This window comes from Notechis scutatus, chromosome 3 (genome assembly GCF_049901735.1).
Source record: "Notechis scutatus isolate UNSWTSFEM ecotype Mainland chromosome 3, rNotScu1.2, whole genome shotgun sequence".
Classification (NCBI taxonomy): domain Eukaryota; kingdom Metazoa; phylum Chordata; class Lepidosauria; order Squamata; family Elapidae; genus Notechis; species Notechis scutatus.
Window position 1 is genome coordinate 200,288,314 of NC_142011.1, and position 19,031 is coordinate 200,307,344.

Consider the following 19,031-nt stretch of genomic DNA (forward strand, 5'->3'; position numbering starts at 1 on the left):
GAGAGTACCTTAATTCACTGCACCTCTGTATGGTTTTCTAATTGCACAGTGGCAGATAGGACAGCACTCCAGAGGGTTAACGTCATTGCCCAGAAGATCGTTGGTTGCCCTCTCCCCTCTTTGGAAGAGCTTTATACCTCCCGCTGCCTTAAGAAAGTTCAAAACATTCTCAAAGATCCATCTCATCCTGGGAACTCTTTTTTTGAACTATTACCATCTGGCAGATGGTACAGGATAAGAAAAACAAGGACAAATAAGCTGAAAAACAGCTTCTATCCCAGGGCAGTAACTCTATTGAGTTCTATTGTATAGTGCAATATGAATGCAATATCAGGGGTTTTCAATTCAATGTATAGAATGTGAAGGATGTGTGTTTGTGTTTGTTTTCATAGTGTGCACTGAGGACGGTGTTTGATTTCGTTGTACAAGGTGCAATGACAATAAAGTAAACTAAACTAAACTAAAAAGCTGAGCTTTCACATCACATTTTCAGAAAAGCCTCTTGCATGCAATTTTTAGAATCCAGGAAGCAACTTGCTTTAAGGGTAAGTTCTATGCTTGGCTTCAACTAGTGAATATATATATATATATTATATATATATATATATATTATATATATTATATATATATTATATATATATATATTATATATATATATATATATATATATATATATATATATATATATATATATATATATATATATATATATATATATATATATATATATATATTTTCCAGAATATATTATAAGTAGTCTCCAACTTAGAATCATTCATTTAAAGATCATTTGAAGTTACAACAGTGTTGGCAAAAGTAACTTACTACCAGTCCTCGCATCGATCACTGCTGCAGTGTCCCCACTCTGACAAGTGTGATTTGGCTGGTTGGCAACTAACACACATTTACCACACTTGCAATGTCCTGAGGTCACATGGTGACCATTTGTGGCCTTCTCAGCCAGCGTCCAACAAGTAAAATCAACGGGGGAGCCAGAAGGAGATAGCAATTGGCGATCCTGTGGCGTCTCACTTAATGACTGCATTACTGAGCAATGAATTTTTCAATCTCTATTATGGTTGTAAGTCAAGAACAACCTGCAGAGGATTTCAGGGAAGTCACTAGTGAAATTCTGGATGCTAAAAAGCATCCCTTGATATTCCATTATTATTTTTCTGATAGCCCACTGCTCCTTAAACAGGCAGGAACGGGAATTCTGTTTTCCTGTTTTTCACAAATCTATCTGGAGGGGATGTGAAAGTTCAAAGTTGGCAGCAGCCCATGTTCATTCTCCTTTGCTCTCCCCATTTTCCCCCTTTGCTGATATTCAAAAACAGGACTTCTGAAATTATGCCTTAAACTCCATGTAGCCTGAAGACCACAAGTTATCTATCTACCCCAGGTTTCAAGACTGTCAGCTATGGAAGGAATTTAATCCTTCTCCTTATCTCTCACTAGCTGTCAGGATGCTTAGATTCCTGCTTGGACAGACAGCTGGATTTAATATCCAAATGACCAGCTTCCAAACCTATGCTATTATTTAGATTGCCGGAGAAACTCTTGTCGTTGATTGTAAGTGCTGCTTTTAATTCCTGTAATAACTAAATTGCCTAGTAAGAATTTTTCACCGAAAATACAATGCAGGAAGATAAGGCTGTGATTAAGTGTTAATGATTCTGGAAATGATCTGGATCTATTTTTTTTAAAAGTCCCCCGCTTGAAACGACATAAATACTGAATACTTCACACGTAGCTTGTCCATGAAATCTGTTTCTTGCCTATCGCTTCCCACACTTTGGCTACTTCATCACAACATCCCCAACACTGTTGTGGTAAGTTTCTTCTCACAACTCATATCTAGCGGCTGCTACCTTAGTTCAGGAACAAACCTGTTCAGTCCCTCACTTAGCTATGAAGCTTAATTAGTAACTTCAACTAAATCATTACTCTTCAGTCTTATCTGATTTGAGCCAAATGGGTCAGGAATACAATGGCTGGGATTATTTGCAAGGTACCAGCCTGTGATGGCTAGTCCAGCTTATCTCAGAAACTTAGAAAGATGAGGTGGCAATAAATTCACAGGACTGAACTATCTTGACCCAGGATCCAGAATTCCAGGTGAGCCCTATTTAATATTTTATATCTAAGCCTTAGGAACTAGTACAATATTACGCTTGGGTTATCAGCCCTAGATAAACTGCCATTTCCAAAACTTAGGTGGTGTTTTTTTTTTTTTTTTTGGCCATCTTCAAGTAACGTCATTGGATTGTTAGGGATATTATTTTAAATCCTGGAGGGCAGAAGTTAATATAAACAGGTTGTGATCCTTAAAGAGAAATACTGAATGAGATTGCATGCTCAGAAGAAAACTGGGGGTATGTATGTATGTATATTGTATTTCCTCTGAAAATACGACCTACCCCAAAAGTAAGTCCTAGCTTGATTTTTACACGTGTGCCTGATATAAGCCCTACTCGCCCCCCCAAATAAGCCCTAATTAAGACTCCGCCCACTCCAGGATCTGGAGCTCTGTTATTGGCTGCAGAGGCCTTCAGGAAAGCCTTGCCGGACACAGAAGCAGCTCCCGAAGGCCTCTGACAGTGAAAAGGAAGCTGGGGGCGACGTGCGCAAGTGAGTCCGTGGGTGACAATCTTCCCCTGAAAATAAGACCTGGTGCCTTTTTTGGTGGCAAAAAAAAAAAAAAAAAGACAGGGTCTTGTTTTGGGGAAAACATAGGTATGTATGTATGTACTATATATACACACATACATACATATGTATGTTATGTATGTAATTTCCTGTCTTTGCTATTGTGTACTTACCACAGCGTCAACTGCAGGAGAGCTGTCTCCAACCACCAACAGTGAAGGGCACCTGAAAGCAAACAATTAACATAAGAGTCAATGGCTTTGCACTTCTTCAAACTATATCAGAGAAAGACCAGGGTTGTTGTTTGACCAAATCGAACTCAAGGTGTTGACTTGTTGAGGAAAATGAACCCTTTCAATTTCGTAAAAACCAAAATACAGCCAAATTATTACGGGTCAAGTGAAAATGGCCACTACGTAGGATCAAAGTTTATTTAGGACTAGATGAGTAATGCCAGATTTTTTTCTTCCCCTACCCCCCAAATGCATAAAGGCGATTGCAAAGGCGATAATTACGCTGGCTTTAATGCCTCCACTTTTCGCTCAAATGATATAAATAACAATATCAAATGAATGCTTGTTATCATTGGAGCAGCTCTTACTGATTTCCTCCTTCGCTGCTGCCATGACAGGCTGAATCTTGTCATTTTGCACCGTAGCAAAATTGAATGTATGGTTGGAAATCTAACTTAGTCCCAGGGATCACGGGGTTGAGCTCCCCGCTCTCATTTCTATTTAAGTATGAGTTTTGTTCTGCTATCACTCATTCTTGGCTTCTACCATTTATTGCTTTTGTTTTTGCGGGGTGCCTTAAGAGTCAGGGTTAATAAGAGTGGTGTGGTGGCCTAGAGCTCTCGCCTGACAATCAGGAGGCTGTGAGTTCGATCCTAGGTAGAGGCAGAGGTTTCTCTCTCTGGGCACACTGAGAATGAACAAAACTCCGCATTGGCAACAGGGAAGGGCATCCGGCCATTAAAACACTCTGCTAGCTCCATTCATTTGCCCAGGCTCCACCCCGCAAGGGATTATGGGATCATTAAAAATGAAGATGATGATTAGAGTCAGTTGTTAACTCCTGGTGGTTGCTTGGACAAACCCCTGCAATTTTCTAGGCAAAGTTTTTCAGGAGTGGTTTGCCATTGCAAACCAACCTTCCTTCCCTGAGAGACAATGACGGGCCCAAGATCACCTTGTAACAACGTGGACCATTATTCACTTCTTAAATTTGTACACTCCAAATTTCAGTGGAAACTGAGAAAGTAGCTTTATAATCTTCATCAAAGCTTCAGTCAGGCTACAATGGGTTGCACACGGACTCCCAATAAGGAGTCAAGACAATCTTTCCACATTGTAGACCCCACTATGAGCCTTGGTGGCGCAGTGGTTAGAGTCCAGTACTGCAGGCTACTTCTGCCGGCTGTCTGCAATTTGGCAGTTCAAATCCCACCAGGCTCAAGGTTGACTCAGCCTTCCATCTTTCGGAGGATTGGTAAAATGAGGTCCCAGATTCTTGGGGACAATAGGCTGACTCTGTAAACCGCTTAGAGGGGGCTGTGAAGCACTGTGAAGCGGTATATAAGTCTAAGTGCTCTTGCTAGTACATGCTCTTATCATTGGCCTTATCAGCGGTGGCTGACTTTTGAGAAGATCAGCTAACAGCTTCTGATCAAGCCTACATTTACTAGGGCTGTTAAGTCATGTTTTAGTGAGCCAGCATTCCCTTTGTGTGTTTTGCAATGTGTTGACATCGCCAGGATTTTTACCCTTTGCAGAAAGAAGGGCAAGGAAACGCTCTGTCCCTTTTTTTCCAACCCAACACTAAAAGGCTGACTGTAACCCAGACTTACTGTAGAGTATCCACATTTACTCCTGGAGCTGGACGTTCAATATCTAGATCTCTCCGGCTGCAAAACAAACAAAAAAACAATTGTAAGAAGTTATTACATGTGCAACTTGTAAAGCCCATTTCCCCCAAAAAGATAGGAAGAAGTTGTCCATATGAGATGGGTGGCTAATGTGTATTCCCAACCAAACGAGTAGATGATTAGAGGACTGCTAATCGGGCGTTCTAGCTTTCAATTGAATTTTGAGTACAGGTAGTTCTCGACTTACAACAGTTCATTTAGTCACCCTCTTCATTTAACCGCCCCGTCATCTCTTGAGGGGTGGAGTCTGGGCAACTGAATGGAGCTAGTAGAGCGTTTTGATGGCCGGATGCTCTTCTTGTTGCCAGTACGGAGTTTTGTTCAGCAGCTATATTCTCAGTTGTGCCCAGAGAGAGAAAAATCTGCCTCTACCCAGGGATCAGTTTGTTTAGTGACTGTTCAAAATTACAACAGCATTCTTAAAAAGGAACTTATGACTGTTTTTCATACTTAGGACTGTTGCAGCAACCCTGTGGTCACATAATCCAAATTCAGATGGTTGGCAACTGCTTCGTATTTATGACGGTTGCCATGTCCTGGTGTCATGTGATTCCTTTTGCGATCTTCCAACAAGCAAATTCAACGGGGAAGCCCGGTTCACTTAACAAACATGTTACTAACGTTAACAACTGATTCACTTAAAATAACGGTGGCAAGAAAGTTCATAAAATGTGCCAAAACTCACTTAACAGATGTCTCACTTAGCAACAGAAATTTTGGTGCTCAATTGTGGTTGGTAGGTCAAGCACTACTTGAATTCAGTGTTGTTCCAAAAGGTTAAAAACACAATGCATAGACCTGAAAAGCCCACTAAATGCAAGGAAACGAATGTCATCAGGTATATATCACTTTTAATATTCTCTCTCTTTGTCCCTCCTCTCTGGAATTCTCCCTTCAAGAGGTTTAAATGTCAGTGGGAACCCCAAGCTTAGAACTAAGCTTCTCAAGCAGAGCTGGATAGCAAGATCTCCGAAAACAATCTGAGATCCTGTTACTGATTCCCCCTCTGAACAGCAGCAGCAAATGTTCTCCTAAGCGCTTTGAAGAGTTCAGTGGTGTCATTACCTGTTGTAAGAGTTGACAAACAGGTGGAGGTTGTTTTGGTTCATGTCATTGATGATGTGCTGGCGGTAAGTATGGATCAAATCGTGGCTGCTGTGAATCTCCTCCTAGATTTAAGAAACATTCTCATCAAATATCAGTTAAGACCAGGAGAGGAAGAATATCTGGAAAGAGCAATGACGACTTAGTGTTCTGACCCAAACCCTTTTCCAATAAGACAAACAATAATCAAAGGGAATAGAAACTTTTTAATGAGTCTTACGAATCCCCGGTTAAAAGGCTGCTGCAAACTAATTACTTTGATAAGCACAAACCTTGCCAAAACTGTATGAGACTGACAAGAATCACAGATAAGAAATATTTCACAACAAAAGAGTCCAGCTTAAGATACTGTAATGTCCACAAGGCTGAGTTTCAAAATGCCTTTGCTTCCTGCAAAGAACGTTCGCTTCAAGGCTGGCTTTTATCTTCTTGAAGGAGGGGCCATTACCGTGCAGCCTTACTCCCGAGTTGCCTGTGCTGTTGTAGCTGCTCTTTCCTGCGAGCAATCATGCATGCATGCGCACTTGGCACAGGCTCCTCGGGAACCTCCTCATCGCTGCTGCCAGCCCCCACAATCTCAATATGTGGAGTGTGAAGGCGCAGGATAATAAAGACAAGGACAAATAGGCTGAAAAACAGCTTTTATCCCAGGGCAGTAACTCTACTGAATTCTACTGTATAGTGCAATATGAATGCAGTATCAGGGGTTTTCAATTCAATGTGTAGAGTGTGAAGGACGTGTGTTTGTGTTTATTTTCATGGCCATGATGTGCACTGAAGATGGTGTTTGATTTCGTTGTACGAGGAGCAATGACAATAAAGTAAACTAAACTAAACTAAAGAAGAAGGCTTACCTTGCCAAAAAGATGTGAAATGACCAGGTCTGGTAAAGCATGAGCCCATCCAGAAATCTAGACATTTTTTAAAAAAACAAAGGAATACATTAGAATAATTCAAACACTCCAAGGATCATATGTACCATTACCTCAGTCATGTTAACACACTGGCATTCAATTATATACAGGAAGTCCTTGACTTACAGCAGTTTGTTTAGTGACCGTTGAAAGTTACAACGGCACTGAAAAATGTGAACTTATGACCCTTTTTTCACAGTTACCTTTGTAGCATCCCCGTGATCGTGTGATCAAAATTCAGACACTTGGCAATTGGTTCCTATTTATGACCATTGCTGTGTCACGTGATCCCCTTTTGCGACCTTCTGACAAAGTCAATTCACTTACCAGGTTACTAACTTATCCACCGCAAGGGATTTCATTTAACAACGGCGGCTAGAAAGTCATAAAATGGGGGCAAAGCTCACTTTAACAAATGTCTCACTTAGCAACAGAAAATTTGGACTCAGTTGTGGTCATAAGCCGAGAACTACTTGTATTCAGAGTGAATAAAGAAATATAAACAATAATCTTTTTTGATTAGCTGAATGCGGAAAGCTACCAAGTTTATAAGCAAAGATTTTTCTCATCTGCATTCAGATCTAGCCATGGCTATTTACTGGTGCCGGAAGAAAATCTGTACAATCACTATGTACTTTACAATATTACGATAGTAATGTTGGTGCTCAATTGTGGTTGTAAGTACAGGACTACCTGTACTTTAAGAAGTATGTTTTCTTCCCCCATTAAATGTTTAGCCCTGAAAGGATACACTGAACACTTATACACTGCTCAAAAAAATAAAGGGAACACAAAAATAAGACATCCTAGATCTGAATGAATGAAATATTCTTATGAAATACTTTGTTCATTACATAGTTGAATGTGCTGACAACAAAATCACACAAAAATTATCAATGGAAATCAAATTTAGCAACCCATGGAGGTCTGGATTTGGAGTTACACTCAAAATTAAAGTGGAAAAAAATACTACAGGCTCACCCAACTTTGATGTAATGTCCTTAAAACAAGTCAAAATGAGGCTCAGTAGTGTGTGTGATGCTGGGTTGTTGCCCTCCTATGGCCTCCTCCATGTCTCCTGATGTACTGGCCTGTCTCCTGGTAGCGCCTCCATGCTCTGGACACTACACTGACAGACACAGCAAACCTTCTTGCCACAGCTCGCATTGCTGTACCATCCTGGATGAACTGCACTACCTGAGCCACTTGTGTGGGTTGTAGACTCTGTCTCATGCTACCACTAGAGTGAAAGCACCGCCAGCATTCAAAAGTGACCAAACCATCAGCCAGAAAGCATAGGAACTGAGAAGTGGTCTATGGTCACCACCCACAGAACCACTCCTTTATTGGGGATGTCTTGCTAACTGCCTATGCTTTCCACCTGTTGTCTATTCCATTTGCACAACAGCATGTGAAACTGATCAATCAGTGTTGCTACCTAAGTGGACAGTTTGATTTCACAGAAGTGTGATAGACTTGGAGTTACATTGTGTTGTTTAAGTGTTCCCTTTATTTTTTTGAGCAGTGTATTTTATGAGTTCCCTCACTCTATAAGCTTCAAAGGATTAAGAAACATTAAAAACAAGAACAGCTTGGCTTCTAAGTCCCAGGTAATGTTTATTTCCGTAATCCCTGTACTTCTAAACACACCTTGATCTGTTTTAAGGTAAGTTTAAACAAATGTCTTTACCTTGGTTGCGGCCCAGTCCATCCACCCTTCAGCGCATGAATTGACGTTGATAAGAACAAGACCTTCCACCATATCAGGGTAGTTAAGCTGCAGATTGAAGACAGGCACATGAGCGAACAGCCAGATATGATGGGTGGGGGGACAGAGGTAAAATATGAGGACTCCCCCCCACCCAAGTTTTATTGAATTTTTCTTTTTAAGTATACATCAATATCAATACATGAACAGTGTGGCCCCTGGGTATAATCATTTTGATACGAACAGCATTAATGATAATCATAATAGTTGTTATATTAATCAAACTTATATAATCCTAGTATTAATATACATTTTAGAGTAGTTATTCAATAGTCCAATGTTCCATTTTAATGCCAATGATACTATAAGCATACATGGTAATACTATCTCTCAACTTCTGATCTTTTCCACCAAATTATTACTTATATTCTGTTATATAAAAATTATATCTGCTAATATTTTCCCTATTTCCTATTTCTACCTCTATTCTAGCTTCTAATCAGGTCAACCTTTGCTAAGCCTGGTGTTAATACACATGTTTATATTAAGACATTGTCCTTCATTATTTGGTTGTTCAAAGTCACAATACGCCATTCAAATACCAGTCTTCCTATTATTTAAACATACCTAATAATACTAATAATACTAATAATCTCTTGTTGGTGTGAAGGGACTTGAGGCTAATGGGCACATCTGACCCCTTCCTCAGGCTTAGCCTGGTCATCTCCTACAGAAATATTGTGAAATATTTTCACACTGTACTCTGGCTTCTCAAATCTCAGCCATTACTTGGTGAGGAGGAAGTTATATCACATTCTGATTTTTGTTTGTTTGATACTGGATGTTTGCTACTCAAATTAAGGTTAAGCAGATCAGAAGGTGTGAAGCTGAAAATAGTGTATTGCATTCAAGTTTATAGTAGTTTTACAAAATGTGCAACTAGAAAAACAAACAAACCGCCCCATTCCCAACTTACAGCAAATCGGGTTAAAATGTAGGCCCCAGCTCCAGTTCCCATTCCAATCACACTTTTCAATCTAAAAAGAAAGAAAAAACTCAGGCAAATTAGAAATAAAATTATCTTTAAAAAAAAAGGAATGTGAAGTTGCGTATTGGCTTCTAATGCTTTCCATTTCTGGATATTATATTTCATATTCAATATGCATTCAGCAGTTGCTCCATGTCCGTTGAGAACAGAATGGAGGTCATTTGGAGAAGACATCTCCATCCCAACTATTTCTATTCCCCTAACAAAAAGGCAAAAAAAAATTGTCCCAGCACAAGCCCTCAAACATGGCATGAAGATTTAAGAGTTGACCTCGTGCTCTAGATATGTCAGGGTAAATAGTTTAGTCTTAGCTCCCGTGGGCAAATACTTGCTTTAATCATATTGATTAGTTTAAAGATTAGCTCAGAGTTTTAGACTTAGAGTCAGAACAGATTCTACACAACTCAACTAGCTGCAGAAAGAAGGCTGCTGAGCAGTACAGCAAACAGTTAAGTAAATATAAGTTTTACATTTACATAAAACTTTATATGAAACTCATAAGTAAATATGAGTTTTATTGAAATTTAAATTAAACTGCTTAAATTATATTGCTTAATAACCAGTTAACACTTTTAATTCAGAAACCTACCACACAATCCAGAGGGAGTGAATTTAAATATTTCTCTGCCAGTGGAATTGTATCAGAAAAAAAATATATTTTGGGGATAGTGGCAGAAGAATCTGCTTCTAAAAGAAGAACGTTCAACCCATCTACTGCTACTATGGCCATCAGATATGAAAGTTTTTCTTTTTCCAATTAACCAGCCCAATGAGGGAGATGTGGAGTCTTTCAACCACTAGTGCTCCAAAGTACAATGGATTCTAAAACCTCTTCAGTTCTAATAACCACCAGAGAAAAGAAGACAGATATGTAACCGTTTTCTAAGATGCTTGTGAGGGAACAGGAAAATGGTTTCTCTGAGGCTTGGTTGGAAAAACTTGAGGCATTCTATTCTACTCACCCAAATTGTTTTAGAACTCCAGGAAGCATGTCAGACAGCTGATCCATGGAAGGATACATGTACCTACAAAACAAATGTTAGAAAGATGTAACTCCCTTTCCAAAACATGGGAAGTAGTTAATCTACTTCATCCTCACTTAAGGAGGATTCGGAGAAAGGAGGGCAACAACAATAAACCAAGTAGTATACATCCATATCAACAAAGAGAGTTTGAAGAACTAGGTTTGTAATTAGGTTTGATAACTGGGGTGAGGGAATCATGGCACACTACAAATCCCTTAAAGGATGGTAGGTATACACACACACGCACGCACACACACACTACAGCTAGTCCTCAATTTATGACAATTAAGCCCAAAATTTATGTTGCTAAGTGAGAAATTTGTTAAGTGAGTTTTACCCCATTTTAAGACTTTTCTCACCTCGTTTATTAAGCGAATTACTGCATTTCTAAAATTAGTAAGATGGTTGTTAAGTGAATCTGGTTTACCCATTGTCTTTGTTTGTCAGAAGGTTGAAAAGGGGGATTACACGACCCTGGGACACTGCGACCATCATAAATGTTGAGTCAGTTGTCAAACATCTGAATGTAAATTAGGTGACCATGGGGATGTTGCAACGGTCATAAGTATGAAAACTAGCTATGTTACCTTTTTCACCGCTGTTTTAATTTCAAATGGTCCCTAACTAATGGTTGTAAATCAAGAACTATTTGTACTACAAGCTTGGTTGCACCGTTTGTAAATCAGCATCTATTTTCCCGGAGAAGAAATAAGGAAATGGGAAATTAAAATTATGCTTCAGAAACAAGAAGAAAAAAAAACCTGGCCAGTAAAATTTCCCCTTCTTTCCCATATGAGTCGTTTTGCAACTGAGGCTAAAATCTCCAAATTAAAACCCACTAAGGAGGAACCACTAACCCAGGCGGAAAGGAAGGTGCTCCGTCTTGCTGTCCGGGGGCATCCACGTGGCAGACAGCAAAATGCTGTGTGATTTCCTGCATGTCCTCATGGTGGAAGAGGGGGTTGAAACACGTCTTGTCTTTGGGAGGGAAGCAAAGGAGAAGGTGCAACTCAATTAAAACAGGCAAACCTTGGAAAAAGACCTTCTCAAGAGGGACTAATCACCACAGAGCCCTTGCAATTTTATTGCACGGTGAAATGGACAGGCACTGTGTCCATCTACGCATATTATGAAAATAAGAGATGTTTACAACGTTGTAGAAAAAGACCGCCTAGCTTGATTTTTAGGAAAAGCAGTTTTTTAGGACAGCAAGCTGCACGGACGCTTCATTTCTCTGCATTTTTGTGGCAACACAAATCTGAAAAAGAGCTTTTCTTTGTAGTGTGGATATATGGGCTACTCCAAGTCAAGCTTTTCATCGATTTTTCATCAGTTTGGGCCTGCAGTTTGCACAATGCTCATTTCTAGTTGAAGAGACCGTTGCTGGATGAAAGGTAAAAAAAATCGCAAAACCATTTTCCTGTGTGACAGACCTATTTCGCTATACAAAAATGCAGTTTCGTATTTAAAAGCAACACTTAAGTCCACAGCTATTATGCAGCCATAGCTAAAGTGGATTTTGCTACAGGAAAATTTGATGAGGGATTTCTAAAATTTAAGTCCCACACACTTTTAGCATGACCGATTCACAATTGTTCTGATTCCACCAAGGAATTTCCATCCTTCATCCAGCAGCCCACAAAAATCAATACAAAATATTTGTTGAATGGGTTTGCCTACTGTGTTGTGCCAAGCCATAATGCGATGACATACTGATTTTCAAATCAGTGTGTGTGTGTGTGTGGGGGGGGGTGGTTGTTGTTTTTTGCCATGTCACTGTTGCTTCTTCAAAAGCCAACTGAAACAAGGCATAGTTTAGCACAATATGTGAACTCAGCCAATGTTGCATTAATGTTAAAGTCAGCCGTTCTAAATTTTTACCCTTCAGATATGTCAGGACTGCATCTCCCAGAATTCCCAGGGAGCTTGGAAGCTGGATGAGATTCCTGGGAATTGCAGTCCCATCACACAGGAAGGATACCTTTTTTTGGAAAAACTACATTAGATCACAAGGCACAAAACAGAGTAACTAAGCCAGAAATAAGAAGTTCTCCACTGCAGGGTAGATATGAGAATGGGCAAGACATACTTACGATTCAACCCAATATCATGGTATGTTAGAATGGCAGGTCTGTTTCCCCGGAGTGTTCCACACATGGTGACATGGACTGACCCATGGACGGTCTCAATGTCTTGTTCCTGTGGGAGAAGGCAGCATTAGCCATCTGCACCTCAACATAAAGGCTTCTGAATCCCACCAAGTATTTGACATATAACATCTGGTAGCACCAGTCAAAACTAATCTAAGTAGTCCTGCTGAATTCTACTCTCAACATCTGCAAGAGTATAGTTAAAAAATGACAAATTATCCATTTGTACTTACAAGGGCAAAAGAAGTCCTTAGTAATGATCTATTTGGACCTCCCGTCAGAATAAAGAGGAGTAAAAATGAAAGAGAGGGTCAAACTGGGCGTTGAGTTTTTTCCTTGGTGTTCTCTGAGGTTCGTTGTTTTCTTGCAGATATCTCCTTACCCAACTAGGTAACATCATCAATGCTAGAAGGGAGTAGAGATCTTCTAGCACTGATGATGTTACCTGGTTTGGGTGATGGGAACGTCTGCCATGGAAATTCTTGCAGACTGCAGGAAAACCACCAAGCTCGGAGAGCACCAAGTATCCCTCATTTCAACCCTGTGTCTTCAAAGCGTGATTTTGCTGTCGCAGCCATTACTGTTTTTCAGCTGCCCACAACAATAAGGGGGAGGGAGAGCCACCTTTGGAATGCCAGTTCCAGGTGGCGGCAAGAAATCATCCCCTGGGAACCAAGGTCATCTAACAGATGTTCATCCGAGACTTACACAGTTTCCATAAAACAATACCTGGCCGTCTAATTGGACAGTGTGACTTGCACTAAAAGGGGAGGGAAATTCTATTCTTTAATGATGTGAAAACCACGGGAATTAGGTAGAGTTGATTTTGCTTTCACTCTGTGCTGATATGATGTGCTCAATAAAGTTTTGCATTCAGAGATCAGAAGGTCTCAACTGTACTTGCTTGGTTGGGTTCATCAGTCGGAACCAGGACACCCTGAGCTACAAATAGTCTCCTTTATTACTACGATTCTCTGCAAGTTTACTGCATATTACTTCATACGATTGCCAACTTCTATCAGAGAAAGTTGCCAGAGTCTCTCTTTCCCACTATGTAGAAAACATCGGGGAGACACAACCCAATCTTTGCCAGATGTTCAAATAGATGTTCAAAAGTAATAGTTCAAAACAAGGCACTCTTTTTTTTTTTTTTTTGAACTATTACCATCTGGCAGATGGTACAGGACAATAAAAACAAGGACAAATAGGCTGAAAAACAGCTTCCATCCCAGGGCAGTAACTCTACTGAATTCTACTGTATAGTGCAATATGAATGCAGTATCAGGGGTTTTCAATTCAAGGTATAGAATGTGAAGGATGTGTTTTTGTGTTTATTTTCATGGTCATGATGTGCACTGAAGATGGTATTTAATTTCATTGTACGAGGTGCAATGACAATAAAGTAAACTAAACTAAACAATATTTGGGACTATGTGTTCCATAGTATCCATCCATTTTTGGTTATATCAACAGGCTGAAATTGTTAGATGTCTGAATGAAGGCATTATGAGCTAATAACTTTACTGAAGCAAAGAGGGCTCAGTACATTTGATCAGCGCATGGGTGTTATCAATATCTCATCCCAAAGAAACGCAGAGGGTTAAAAACCAATGGAAACATTTGCCGTTTTGCTCCCTTTCAAAATTCGTACGAACTCTGGCTGTTAAACTTGCTGGTTGCTTCAGTAGTACAGAATTAAAGAATATACCGGAACAACCGGTCACAATTGTTTAGTGTGTGTGTGTAATTAAAAGTTTTAAAGTGAACATAAAAACTTACATGAATTCAGGAGACAACAAAGAAAAGAGAAAGGAAGGGGGGAAAAACAAATGTGCAAAAAAAAAAAGCATAACAAGAAATAAAAAGCAGCTTCTAATTTCCTTTGCAACAAATACAACAATTGTATGATTACAAAGCTCACTCCATGATTACAAATTAGCTCATTTTTCCCCTATCTATTTTTTTAAAAAAATCATCAAAACCACATCATATATTTTTTTCTCTTTCATGCCAAAAGCCTGTCATAAATGTTTCCTGGCAGTCATAAATGTAGACATTGTCATCAGCAATCAAAGAAAAAATAAGCTTCCAAAATTTACCCCCAACTTTGAAATCCAAAGCAATAGTGACAATAATTTTGTTTGTTTTGTTTCTAGCTTTCTATATTCCCTTTCCTTCCCAAAATACTTACAGCATTATGCAACAAATAAGCAGTGTCTTCCATATTGAGCACCATTTTTAGAAAGTACAGTTTGAAGTTAATCACAACGAATCCAACGAGAAAAATAAGTATCAGCTTTTGTTTGGGATCTGGGGAGCAACTGGTTTTTATAGCCAAGCGACTGCCCTGCCTAAGCCCTGAATCCTAGCAAGGAAACTATTGCGCGACATCATCCTTAAATCAGATTTAAAGGTGGCTTAACAGCAGGAATCTGGGTCCTGCCCTCCAGCAAACATTGTGTGCACGTGGGTTGCAAAGGATTATAATCATTGTCCAGACAAGCCCCTGTCTTACAAGTAGAGAAAGGGCCCTTTTTATATTTTCATTTTTGTAGTGTTAATTTCATTAAGATTTTAAAAATATTTTTATAATGACTTGTTTTGTATTTGTTGTTTTATCGATTGTCGTACGCTGCCAGAAGCTGTGGTTTCTCCATCCCTGGAGAAGTTTTTAAGAAGAGACTGGACAGTCACTTATCTGAAATGGGAGAGGGACTCCTGCTTGAGCAGGGGGTTGGAGTAGATGACCTCCCAGGCCCCTTCCAGCTCTAATCTGAATTGAAATTGAAATATCTTATCAAAAGGCACTTCTAAGAACCTCTTCCATGAAACGCTCCTTCCTGTCGGAGGATTCAAAGGCGCGAAAGGCGTACTGGGAAAAAAAATTAGCTGTTACCTGAACTCCCATAGAAGGGATGGAGACTAAGAAGGCCCTTCTCTGTGGTCCCTGATCGAGGACGCTCCCTTGGGGAAAGGGACTCAGATATAACCTTTCCTTCCAGATTTTAAGACCAACAAGCCCATAGAAAAATCTGCCTTCTTCAAACGGACTGGTTATTCACTACGAGACCAGGAAACCTTTCAGGCTGCACAGAAGTTTGGGCTAGGGGAGATTATACACCCCACAGTAACCACGGCTAGACAAGGATTAGGATCCAATTTAATAAATGGCCTGCACTGAGATGCCCTTCAATTCTTGCTCTAAGCCCTTCGGCACACGACTCCGCCTGTCAGTTGCCTCCAGTCATCCCTGGGTGAAATCTGTGGGGCTTGCAGGAGGCTTCCCCCAAGAAAGCAGAGGTCATCCCATCCTAATGAACGTCAAGTTTTGTCGCTAAGAGGCTCTTTGCTGACAACCCTGGGGCTTGCAACCCTCGCCTTGGCAATAAAAATATCCCAGGTACATGCACTAATCCGATAGGAGGCTGAAGATCAAGCTGCCATCTGGCGCCTTTCAGAAAACTGGCAGCGGACTGCAGAGTAGTGTGTCTGGGCTGCATTTTGAGGTTCTTATTGCAAATTCAGATCGGCGTGGTGGCCTAGTGGGGAAGACTCTCGCCTCCCGCTCGGAAGGTTGAGAGTTCGAACCCAGGTTAGCGGCAAAATGTACCTCTCTCTCAGGGTGCAAAGAAAAAAAAATCTGCTTTGAGTTCAGGAAGGGCAAAGCTTGCTCTCCTAATTGCTGTAATTCTGGAGAAAGAGATGGACTGGCTCACTTACCACACCACAATGTGTTGATGAGCGTTTTTCCCTAGGAGGACCAAACGCATACCGCCTGAACCTGGGGAAACCTAGGAGCTCTGGTGGTGCAGTGGTTAGAATGTAGCAGTGAAGGCTAACTCTGCCCGCAGCCTGGAGTTTGATCCTGACTGGCTCAAGGTCGACTCAGCTTTCCTATCCTTCCGAGGTCGGTAAAATGAGGACCCAGATGGTTGGGGGCAGTATTCAAATAATGCTGACATTGTTAATCCCCCCCCGAGTGCTGTGAAGCACTTTAGGGTGGTATATAAAGTCTGAGCCGTGGTAGCGCAGTGGTTAAGAGTGCAGTACCGCAGGTTACTTCTGCTGACTGCCGGCTGCCTGCAAAAATTTGGCAGGTCAAATCCCACCAGGCTCAAGGTTGACTCAACCTTCCATTCTTCTGAGGTGGGTAAAATGAGGACCCAGATTGTTGGGAGCAATAGGCTGACTCTGCAAACTGCTTAGAGAGGGCTGTAAAAGCAGTGTGAAGTGGTATATAAGGCTAAGGGCTAAGGGCTATTGCGGTCTGGATGGGATATCCAAGCAAGTGGAATGGTTAATGGTCATAAGGAACTAGTGTTTGTTAGCCTTGATGGAAGTGAAATTATCGCTGAATGCTTTTTCTGGGCTTCCTCCTTTCCCAGTATCTAGTTAATAGAACCAGTGCTTTAACTGAGAATAGCTTGATCGTTTGTTACTCCCTTCGCCTAGCTCAAAGGGAGATTTTGCAAGCACACCCTGGCAAACAGTCTCTCTGGATAACAGATAATCAGAGATGGAAGGGACCTTGTAGGTTATCTAGTCCAACCCCCCGCCCAAGCGGAAGGCCCTACACCATTTCTGACAGATGGCAGTCCAATCTTTTCTTGAAAGCCTCAAGCCTCCCACAACTTCGGAGGGCAAGCTATTCCACTGTTCTCACTGTCAGACAGTTTCTCCTTGTTTCCAGGTTAAATCTCTCCTTGTTCACTTTCCATCCATTATTCCTTGTCTGGCCTACAGGCGCTTTAGCTTGACCTCTTCCTCTCTATGGCAGCCCCTCTCTGTCCTTGTATTGGTGAAGTGGAGGACATTAGGAAGCCAGTCTTTCATAGTTATTTAGAAATGGAGAAAATTTACTGGAAAATGGAAGTAGTGATATGATATAGAATTGAATGTGAAAGATAAATATGTACTAAGGTCATGTTTGTGTTGAAGTGTAAACCTGGAACTGCGTTGTTCACTGAAAGAGATGTTTTTAAAATATAAAAATAATAAAAGTTTATTACCCACCCCCCAAAGAAATCTTTCTGCAAACTTTCGTTTAAATTTGGGGGGAGGGCTTAACCGTGACCATTTTCAGACTCGTGGACCTCAACTCCCAGAATTCCCCAGCCAGCCACCCCTGGTTGAAATTAATTTGGAGATGCTTACTGGCTAAGCAAAAAAACAAAAAAACATAAAACCAAACATTTCCAGCATGGGTTATTTCATTAAAATTTCTTTCTGATCAGTGTGGGAAGACCCCAAGCTGATATACAGGGAATATAAATCAATCACTCTTTCGTGGGGCATCTATTCCTTAGCATTTGCAAGCTTCGGAAAACACCACCAAAGAAAGAGTTAAATGCAAAAGTTTGAAAATACATAAATCAAACTCGGCAACTTGTTCATCTGCCAGGTTTAATCAGAAATTTGCTTTCCCAAGAACCCTTTTTCTCTAAGTGCTTCTATGAAACATTCATGTTACCGCTTATATTATAGTGATCGGCTGTCTCCATGGACCACTTAAAGGGAATCAACTATGTTTCCTTAAATTCCTATGGCGATATTTAACCGTGGTTAAAAAGTCTGAAAACACTTACATGAATGTCAACCTCGATATCAGTCAGGAGACGAGTGATGGCCTAGAAAAGAGAAGTTACAAGAGGGTTTACAAGACCGAAAGCACCAAAGGTTTCATTTCTGAAATAAATGCTGTGGAGATTTCTTATTAGCTTTGCCCCCTTTATGTAAGTTTAATGAAATAAGATGGCGTCGTGTTTAGAGAGGATCTCACCAAACCAACGGGGCAGAAGTTACAGGGGTCTTTGGGAAGCCCACTGAGTGACTCTACATCAAGGATCTGCAAACTTTGCCACTTTAAGACACGTGGACTTCAATTCCCAGAATTCCCCGGCCAGCCGGCCGGGGAATTCTGGGAGTTGAAGTCCACAAGTCTTAAAGTGACCAAGTTTGAAGGCCCCTGCCCTAAATAAAATCAACCTGGGTCCAATCCAGAAATAAGATCAGGACTGCACTGATAAATAAGGCCAGAGCCTACAGATGCTATTAACTCCATCATTCCTCCCCTAAGTGGAAATCTTACGATTCGTATCATTTGCAGATCCTCAGAAGCATTCATCTTGATGACTGGGACTTGTAGGAGGAAGAAAGGAAGGCGTCCCAGCTTATTGGTGGCCCGTGTGATGCCTCCTAACCCCACAATAAAATTGATTTTACTCAAACCGTCACTAAATTTGGCTCACATAAATGACCACTCCCTGTATATTGGAACACCGTACATGGCAGCTGGCATCTCCCCGGAGAAATCGATCTTGTGCCAAATCGCCCTACCCCGCCTCCAAAATAGAGGCCTAGCAAAGCTCATTTTAGGATTTACGTCACTTTGCATCTCTCAAAAGGGCAGGAAGTTGTTCCATGGGTTTTCAGCTCTTTTATCACAGGAAGTTCTGCAGAATTCAGGTGACCAATTTGCTCACTGTTAATCTATACTTTTCACTGAATGG

At 40.7% G+C, this 19,031-nt stretch overlaps 1 protein-coding gene across 3 annotated transcripts in view; it reads right to left on the reverse strand.

Moving 5' to 3' along the window:
- Positions 1 to 19,031, reverse strand: part of NDRG1 (N-myc downstream regulated 1) — an 83,530-nt gene that overhangs the window by 6,667 nt on the left and 57,832 nt on the right. For 2 of the 3 annotated variants that reach the window (XM_087962219.1, XM_026678530.2), the window contains exons 3-12: positions 18,108 to 18,149; positions 12,466 to 12,571; positions 11,230 to 11,350; positions 10,310 to 10,372; positions 9,276 to 9,336; positions 8,282 to 8,368; positions 6,532 to 6,588; positions 5,639 to 5,742; positions 4,496 to 4,552; positions 2,823 to 2,874 (exon numbers count right to left, since the gene is read on the reverse strand). In XM_087962219.1, the coding sequence (XP_087818345.1) occupies positions 2,823 to 2,874; positions 4,496 to 4,552; positions 5,639 to 5,742; positions 6,532 to 6,588; positions 8,282 to 8,368; positions 9,276 to 9,336; positions 10,310 to 10,372; positions 11,230 to 11,350; positions 12,466 to 12,571; positions 18,108 to 18,149 (750 nt within the window). Of the gene's footprint in view, positions 1 to 2,822; positions 2,875 to 4,495; positions 4,553 to 5,638; positions 5,743 to 6,531; positions 6,589 to 8,281; positions 8,369 to 9,275; positions 9,337 to 10,309; positions 10,373 to 11,229; positions 11,351 to 12,465; positions 12,572 to 14,713; positions 14,879 to 18,107; positions 18,150 to 19,031 lie in introns of those variants that run through there. The other variant, XM_087962220.1, reaches the window with a different exon arrangement.